Here is an 8,218-nt window from a genome sequence, read left to right on the forward strand (position 1 = left end):
CCCCACCAGTCCACACACACTGCCCACCTTGTTGCGCTGCTGCGAGTCCTTGCCAGCGTGGTACGCGGCGCACTCCACCTCTGCCTCCCCCAGCGCCGCCGCCAGCCAGTCGCAGGTGGCCCTCAGCCGCGCGTACACGATGCCGCACTGGCCGCGCCGCTCCCGCAGGAAGGCCAGAAGGTCCTGCTCACGGGGCAGGGCGAGGAGGAGGGCGCCCCGGTGCCAGGCTGAGTGGCGCGTCCCGCGTGCGGCGTGAGCTCACACACCAAAGGCGGCGCCGCCCCCGGCAGCAGCTGACGCTGCTCAGGCCAGGGAGGGGCCGGCAGGGCAGCAGCTGAGCTGACAGCTCCCACACAGGTCTGAGCTGTGCGCCTGCCTTGCAAAACAGGGCTGCCGCGCCGCACCTGCAGCGCCGCCTCGCGGCTGCCGTCCCCCACCAGCTCCTTGTGCCGGACCTCGTAGCACAGGTTGGGCCTGCCCCGGGGGGGGCAGGGGAGGGGCAGCGCTCGCAAGGCAGAGCACCAGACAGCGTCGGCAGCGCCACAGGAGCTCCAGTGTGTTCAATCAGTACACAGCTGGAGGCGGGCTGGTGGCCCAGGCCCTCCCGCCTGCCCCGCCTCACCTGTTGAATGATCCCTGCAGCAGCAGCGGGGCGCGCAGGCCCAGAGCGCCGGCGATGGAGCGGCGCACGGCGGCGGTGGCGGTGGCGGTGGCGGCGATGAGCGGTACGCCCGGGAAGTCGCCCCGCAGCTGGCCCAGGGTGAGGTAGGAGGGGCGGAAGTCGTGGCCCCACTCGCTCACGGCGTGGGCCTGCGCGTGGGTGGCACCATTACAGGCCAGCGAGTGTGACGGGGAGGGTGGTGGCGTGCGGGACGGGCAGGGCGCGGGGCGGTGGGGAGGGCAGCGGGCACCTGGGCGCCGCGCCGGCACCCGCTGACCCCTTCCCATCCCCATCCCTTGTCCCATCAGATCAGCGCTCCGCCAGCCCACCGCCTCCGCTCCCCACCCTAATAAGCGCCTCCCCGCCTGCCTGCTGCTGCCCACCTCATCGATCGCAAAGGAGCAGAGCCTGCCGCAGCTGTGGGCCGCCTTCAACACCTCCCTGCGACCACAGCCAGAGCCAGGCACGGGCCTCGGGATGCTGCCGGACAGGCCTGGTCCCGGAAGGCGAGCCAGGCGTGGGGCGCAGGGCCCGCCGCATGGCCGGCTCCCAAGGCGGTCTCTGCTGCAGGCCGGCGGGCTGGCCGGCGGCGGCGGCGAGCGCAGCGGCGGCGCCAGCACCCACCTGAGCCGCTCCATTTGCAGACTCTCGGGTGTGGTGTAGCTGCGGCGGGTGGGGCAGGGCAGCGCAGGCCGGGGCCAGGCGTTGGAGAGTGGGGCTCCGAGCCAGGCGCCCCGCGGGCACGGCGCGACTCCCAGCAGAGGCAGCGGGGCGCGACTCCCAGCAGACGCAGCCAGCCAGCTGCTGCCGCCCGCGAGGCACGGGCCCAGCCAGGCAGGTGCAGAGGGCATGAGTGGCCTGACATGCGGCGCGCTCACAGCAGTATGTCCAACTGTCCCGCCCGAAGAAAGGAGCAGCCGGGTAGGGTATGATGCGGGAGGGACTTACAGCAGGCTCAGTGAGCCATCCTCCAGGTCAGCCAGCAGCTCCCGCTCCAGCCTCGCCTTCACATGTTCGGGCGTCTCGCTGCTCCACGCCGCCGCCTCTATGCCGCGCTCCACGCAGCCGTTGACCTGCGGCACGGGTGTGTGCGGGGAGCAGGGCGCGGTGGCGGGGCGGGCCGAGGCAGGCGGGTGCAAGCAGCTCCGGTCAACGGCCAGCCAACATCCAGTCGACCCAAGGGCGCTCAGAAGGATGGCAGCTTGTCGGCTGCCGGCGGCCAGGCTGGGAGGGCAGGCAGGCACTGCACAGGCAGGCCACCACCCGCAATCCTTGCCTGGTCCCGTGCGAGCGCCAGCAGGGGGGTCACCACGACGGTGAACTGGTTGCGGTACAGCGGCGCCAGCTGGAAAGCCAGAGACTTGCCGCCGCCTGCAGGGGGCCAAGAGCCGCCGCGAGGGTGGGTGGCTCCCTCCTTCCGTCCCGGCAACAGCGGCGGCCGCCAGGCCACCGCCGCACAAAAAGGGCGAGCACCCAGCTGGACGTTTGACCGGGGCGGGCCGCAGCCTGTGCTTCACCGGTGGGCAGGATCAGCAGCACGTCCTTGCCGCCCAGCGTGGCGGCCACGGCCTCTGCCTGTAGCGGCCTGAACTCGGCGTGGCCCCAGTGCTGCATCATCACGCGGGCAAGGCCGGCACGCAGAGTGGCATCCACGGCGGGCGGAGCCGGCGCCGGCGGCACGGCGCCCTGCTGCTGCTGCTGCCTGCTGGGGAGCCCCGGCTGCGGCGACATAGGGATGGCCGCGGCGCGGGAAAAGGGCCTGGCGAAAGCCGGGCGGGAAGTTGCAACCCTGAGGGTGTCGGCGGGCTGGCCCCAGGAGCGTAAATTGAAAATTGGGATTGGTTTAAATCGTTGAGCATTGAAAGAGCCGCGTTAAGGAAGCCTAAGCTCGCATTTTAGCCTGCGCCGCTGCGTGTGCTGTGCGCGGGAGTGGCGGCGGAGGGCGGAGTGCTGCAGAAGCCTCCGGCGCTGCCTGGCGCACCGTTCTGTCGCTGATCTAGGGAGATTAACAAGTTGCAAACACATCTCTTGGGCGGCTTCTGAATCGGGCCCTTTGCCTTGCACACGGCGGAAGCTGCCGCCGTGCGACAGACAATAATATGAGTGATTTGGGTGCAAGCCCACGATTGCGTGGGATCGGATTCTGACCACCCTCTGACACTATCCTGGACCCTCCATAAACTCCCCTGCTGCTGCGAAGCAGGTCTGTGCTTGGCGGCGGCGGCGCTGCCGCCACCGGCGGGGCCCCACCACTGCCCCTGGATTGCGATTGTGAGCGCTGCATTGTTCAGCTGGTACCGGGGTAGGCCACAGAGGGCAAATCGAGCAATTTTGAACGACCGCTCGAAGATTCACTCCCGAGACGATCGTACCAGCCCGCCCAAAACAGGTCCATCAGCCTCCTGCGCCGGCCTCTCGGCACTCTAAGTCGCTCTGCCCACCCCATCACTGCCCAAGCTCTGCCGCTCGCACTTTGGCTCCTTCGCGCCCAGCGCAAAATATCTGCCTTGTCTATCTTTGGGAAGAGGTCCTCCATTTCGCTCCGCACCCTCACACAAACACTCCAGACGTTGATGCTCGCCATGTGGGGGCCCACGGGGCAGCAGCAGCAGGCAGCGGGGCAGGGGAAGGCATCTGCTCTGGGCCGTGTGGAGTCGCGGACCTCCGTGCTCGAGCTGTGGGGCTCAGACTGCTCCGACAGCGAGGTGGGTGGCCAGGGGGGCGGCACAACCGCCGATTCCCACTTTGCTGGATGGCATCACCCGTTGCATCCGCCCTCCCCGCTGAGCCGCCCCTTTTACCCGCCCTGCAGGCCAGCAGCCCCGATCGGTCGTCACACGGCAGCCCCGGCGGGCTGCCGCTGCTGGACGCGGTGATGGGCTCAGTGTGCGCCGCCGCCATGGGCGGCCAGGCGCTGCCGCCGCGCACCCTGCACCTGCTGCAGCAGCTGTTCCCCAGCGCCAGCGCCATCAGCGCCACCGTGCCTTCCGCCGATGGCCTGGGCATGGCGGTCGTCACGCTGATGCAGCCGCCAGCGCCTCCGCAGCCGCGCCGCGGCCGCGGCGGCATCCCCGCCGTGCCGCACCACCACCCGACCGCGCAGCAGCAGCTGGCGCAGCCCCTGGCAGCCGGCGGCGTGCTGTCCTTCGGCCTGTCGACCCAGCCGCCCGCGGCAGAGCTGCAGCTGATGCAGGCATTTGCCGACGAGCTGAGCAGCCGGCTGGATGGCGGCGCCCGCAAGAAGGTGCGCTCCCGCCGGCACGGAAGGCCCCCCTTTGCTCCCTTGCGCCGAGCTCCCCGCCCGCCGCCCTGCTGCCTAGCATCGGACCCATGCCTGGGGTTGCCCGCCAGGCGATCCTTGCCCTGCCGCAGCCGAAGCATTGCCAGCAGCCGCATCCCCTCTGGCTTCGCGCTGCCCGCTCATCCCTCCTTGCCGCCCACGCTGCGCGCAGGCTGCCCCCGCGCCGACCCCGCTGCTGGCCGGAGGGCCCGCCCCCGGCGCACTCATGCCGCTTGACTGCTTCTGGATGTCATGCTGAGCGGCATGCCATACCTGGGGCCCTCTGGCCCTCTGCTCCTGGCCCCACACCCCTACCCGCGAGCGCCCGCAGTGAGGTTGCGGGCCCGCTCCGGAGACGTGACTTGCCCATAGCACTCGCATGTTTTAAGTGCATGTTGCCCCCCCCACATTCTTGCCCTCGCCACGATGCTGCGAGGGCCGCCCACGCCAGCCAACAATTGAAGCTCTGCCCAACGAACGACGCTCCCCCTTGCCTGCTCCCTGCCCTTCCTTCCCGCCTTGGCGCCCCCCAAGCTTATCTTATGAGCCTACGAGTCTCACACTGCAGTTCCAATCCATTCAATCAATCCCCACCCCAACTTATGCCCCCTGCTGCGCACACTGGCGCCATTCCTGAGCCGGGGCGCTGGCAGCAGGCCGCCGCTTGGGAGGCGCCTCGCCGCACGCCCAACGCCCGCCGCACACCCCAGCACACGTTTTCCCGCCCTCTCTCTCCTCCCTGTTACTCGAGTCTCTTGAACAAAAGCTTAAGTGAAGCTCTTGCCTCTGCCATGAACACGCGAGTTTTCCTCTGCCATTCAACGTGTCCCTCTGCCTTCTCAACCGAGCGCCCAGCTGGCGCGCCGCGGCGCCGCCGGACGCGCCAACGCCCCTCCCAGCCCTCCCCCGTCATTCCCCGGACCCACGGTGGGCTTGCATTCACCCTGTAACCCCCCCAAGCTGCTTAAACCTGCGAAACCAAAGGTTCTGGCCGAGATACAGTGCAGGAGCATATCTCGGCCACGTTATGCGGTCTGCTGACTCTGCCCATTCGGCCATCGGCCCGCATTCCCACATTCAATCGCCCACCCAATCCAGGCAAGGGAGCTTGCCACCCATCGCCCCAGCCCTCCAGTCCCTGTTTCGTGGAGGCCTCCACACTTTGCAAGCCATGCGGCCAGCGGCTCGCTTCAGCAGCAGGGCCGGCGCGTACGGGGTGGAGAAACCCCTGCGTGCCGCCCAGGCATGCACAAAGGCGGCAGAGGCGACCAAGCTGAGGCCCGCCCACGCCGCCCAGCTCGATGGCGACAATCTCTGCGCCTCGCTCAGCAGCGTGCTGTCACCTTGCTGCCAGACCCCCACAGCCACGGTAGGGGGCGGGTGCCGCCCGCCTCGGGCCCGGGTGGGGCGTCCTGAGAGGGATGCATGGTGGTGGTAGCTAGCGACGCAATCGGTGGTAGTTGTCTGGCCACAATTCAAGTTCTGAGGCTCCCCGAAGGCCTGCCATGCCCTGGGCGAGCTCCATGGCTGTTGTGAGCTCGCTCCACCGGCCCCCACCCGCGCTGCTGCCCCCCTTGCAGGCTTCCCGCCCAGCGCCGCCGCCCGCCGCCGAGCTGGCGCCTGAGGCCCGCGAGCAGCTGCACGCGCTCCTGGATGCCGGCCGCCTGCTGGGGCGCCTGCTGGACGGCCTGGCCCGCGCGCTGGCGGGCCGGCAGGCCCTGCCCAGCCACGTCGAGGCCCTGCTGGCCCGCCTCTTCCCCTCGGCACGCACCATCAGCGTCACGCTGCCGTCGGCAGGTGCGCGGCAGCCGGGCCGCCAGCCGCGCGGGCGCTGCGGGCCACGCCAGCTGGCGCGGGCGTCGCGCCGGGCGCTGCCAGCACGCCGCAGGGCAGCGGCCTGCCTGCTCACCCGCCTGCCTGCTCACACGCCCGCCTGCTCGCCTGCCTGCCTTGCCTCCCCGCCTGCCTGCCGCAGACGGCCAGGGCCTGGCTGTGACCACCCTGCTGCACGCCTGCCAGCCGGCGGCCCAGAGCGGCGGCGCCGCGCACCACAGCGAGCCCCTGGGGCGCGGCGTCTGCTCCTTCCACCTCTCGGTGCCACCCAGCGGTGCCTCACTGCGCCTCATGCGCGCGTTAATGCACCAGCTGGCGGCGCGGCTGCGGCTGGAGGCGGCAGAGGGCGCCGCCGCCGCCACGGCCGCGACCCCGGCCTGCAGGGTGAGCGCGAGCGCAGAGGCTCCGGGGGCCGCGCAGCCACTGCACGTGTGTAGTTACAGCCCGCCGCGGGCCGCCCTGACTGCCCCGCCTGGCGCACACCTGGCGCGCCGAGCCAGCCCCGCCCGGCCCCGGCACTCACTCGCCGCCTCTCGCCGCCGCCGCCCGCCTCCCGCTGTGCAGCCGCCCATGGCGCGCGGCGCGGCCGCGGCGCCGCGCCCGGCCTACGCCGCCCCCGCCCCGTCTGGCGCCCTCGGCCACTCAATGCCGGCAGACTGCTTCTGGATGTCGATGTGAGCATGCGCGGCGGCAGGCTGGAGCATGGAGGTTTGTTGCCAGAAGCCAGAAGCCAGAGCCGCGGCTGTGACGCCGTGCCCTGCGCTCCTCTGCAGCACGCCTCCTTCCCTCCCGTCCCATCCCAACATTGCCCCTCAATTTCCGACCCCCCGAAACCCCTTCCCTGAGCCTTCCCCAGGCACACGGCGCCCTGCGGGCCCTCCTCTCTTTTGTCTGCTCCTTTCTTCTGCCTGCTCCTGTCCGAAACCGCCCTTTGGCGCCCGGCAGCCAGGACCTGCCCGCCGTCGCCCTCTCCCCTGTCCTGCGGCCCTTTCAGCCGCAGCAGCCGAGCCTCGCATCCAGCGCATGCATCCAGCCTCCTTTCCCTTTCCCCCTTTTTTCCTCCCGCCCGGCCCGATCCACCTGCCGAGCGGCGGCACGGCTGGCATGCACCCGACCCGATATAGGATGCCCCGTTGCCTGTACATTACCTGCTTTCGGCACTGTACTGCTGTATTGCCCCCTCCCCCTGCAGCTGCCACCCCCTCCAGCGCACGCCGGCAAGTAGCGGGCCGCAGCGCCCCTTGTCCCACCACCACCGACCCTTCATCAGGAATGCACTCCTCATCTGCCGCCGTTTGCGCGGCACCCGGGCGTCCCGCCCACCCCAAACCCCTCTCCCTTTTGATGCCTGGACCTTTCATGCTTTCCACCCGGGCAGCCTGTTTTTTCCTCCCCTGAACCCCTCCGTCTTTCATGCCGCAATCACCGAACGCACTGCCACACTTTGTGCTGCGTGTTGTTTGCTTCGCGCCTGTGTCGTGCCGTGCATGTGCTGTGTTCTCAAGCTGCCCTTTTATTTCTCTCCGCCCTGCCCTGCCCGCCAGCGCCTGCCGCCACCACCCGTCCTGGCCCCTCCCCTCCTGCCCCTGCCGCTTGTCCCCCATTTACGTCCCCTTACTGACGAATCCTCTTTCTGACTGCCTTCTTTTCTTGTTGTTTGCTTGCTCCCTTATGGTCCCATGAGGCAGGCCACCGCCCCGTGGCCGGCAGTTTTTGTTGCGGGCATCCTGTTTTTCCCGCCCAGCGATGTAACCCGCAACCGCCTCGCTGGGCCGGCCGCACCACAGAAGGCTGCGCCCCCGCGCCAGCTGGCACTTGCCGCTGCTGCGCAGCAGCATGCCCTCAGTATGGGCCAGGGTCATATCGGCCGTGTGGCATGAAGTTGCAAGCACAGCCCTTTCTCTTCCTCTCCTGGCCGCCACACGCAGCGCAGGCGTGGAAGGGAGGTGGGGATTTACAGCGGGGCAGGGCCGCCCTGAATGGCAGGGCGGATGCATGCAGATGGACGGATTTGTGCTGATGGGGGCAGAGACAGTCACGGATCGGAGGGGGGATCAGAACAGCAGATGTGCAGGGGCATGGGGAGTAAGGGGGAAGGGCCTCGTGGCAGGAAAAGGGGGTGGAGGGCTCCAGATCAAACCTGGCAGGTGCCCCCTCGGAAACAACAGAGTCACTCCCAGATTTGAGAATCAAAAGTGGAGGCCGGCGTGGAGAGGCAGCACGGAACGGCGGCAGGGAGGCCCGGCGGGGCTGTCCAAAACCGCGCTGGGTGGCAGCCAAAAGCCAAACAGGCACGCGCGGTGCGGAGGCCTCAGGCCTAGGCGGCGGCACGCGGCGCCCACCCCGGCCGCGGTGTCGCCCGCAGCGCAGCGGCCGCCGCTGGCAGCCGCGCTGCGCAGCTGCTCAGTAGCCGCCGCTCGGCGGCTTGTCATCCATCATATCAT

At 69.6% G+C, this 8,218-nt stretch overlaps 3 protein-coding genes across 3 annotated transcripts in view; 1 reads left to right on the forward strand and 2 right to left on the reverse strand.

The window, feature by feature from the left end:
• CHLNCDRAFT_55365 (hypothetical protein) overlaps positions 1–2,686 on the reverse strand; it is a gene marked incomplete at both ends in the record, with an annotated part of 5,157 nt that extends 2,471 nt beyond the window's left edge. The window contains 10 exons of the mRNA XM_005843144.1: positions 28–159; positions 192–299; positions 405–474; positions 623–810; positions 1,045–1,102; positions 1,286–1,324; positions 1,610–1,734; positions 1,911–2,032; positions 2,179–2,420; positions 2,643–2,686. Of these exons, the coding sequence (XP_005843206.1) occupies positions 28–159; positions 192–299; positions 405–474; positions 623–810; positions 1,045–1,102; positions 1,286–1,324; positions 1,610–1,734; positions 1,911–2,032; positions 2,179–2,420; positions 2,643–2,686 (1,128 nt within the window). The remainder of the gene's footprint in view (positions 1–27; positions 160–191; positions 300–404; positions 475–622; positions 811–1,044; positions 1,103–1,285; positions 1,325–1,609; positions 1,735–1,910; positions 2,033–2,178; positions 2,421–2,642) is intronic.
• Positions 2,687–5,112: 2,426 nt separating this feature from the next.
• Positions 5,113–6,452, forward strand: CHLNCDRAFT_141441 (hypothetical protein; the record flags this gene model as incomplete). Its single annotated transcript, XM_005843113.1, has 4 exons — positions 5,113–5,310; positions 5,522–5,738; positions 5,917–6,158; positions 6,339–6,452. The coding sequence occupies 4 exons, from the start codon at positions 5,113–5,115 to the stop codon at positions 6,450–6,452; spliced, it is 771 nt and encodes a 256-aa protein (XP_005843175.1).
• A 1,164-nt stretch (positions 6,453–7,616) lies between these two features.
• Positions 7,617–8,218, reverse strand: part of CHLNCDRAFT_59336 (hypothetical protein) — a gene marked incomplete at both ends in the record, with an annotated part of 6,358 nt that continues 5,756 nt past the window's right edge. Inside the window, one exon of the mRNA XM_005843145.1 lies at positions 7,617–7,685. Coding sequence (XP_005843207.1) covers positions 7,617–7,685 — 69 coding nt within the window. The remainder of the gene's footprint in view (positions 7,686–8,218) is intronic.

This window comes from Chlorella variabilis (assembly GCF_000147415.1).
Source record: "Chlorella variabilis unplaced genomic scaffold CHLNCscaffold_34, whole genome shotgun sequence".
Taxonomy (NCBI): domain Eukaryota; kingdom Viridiplantae; phylum Chlorophyta; class Trebouxiophyceae; order Chlorellales; family Chlorellaceae; genus Chlorella; species Chlorella variabilis.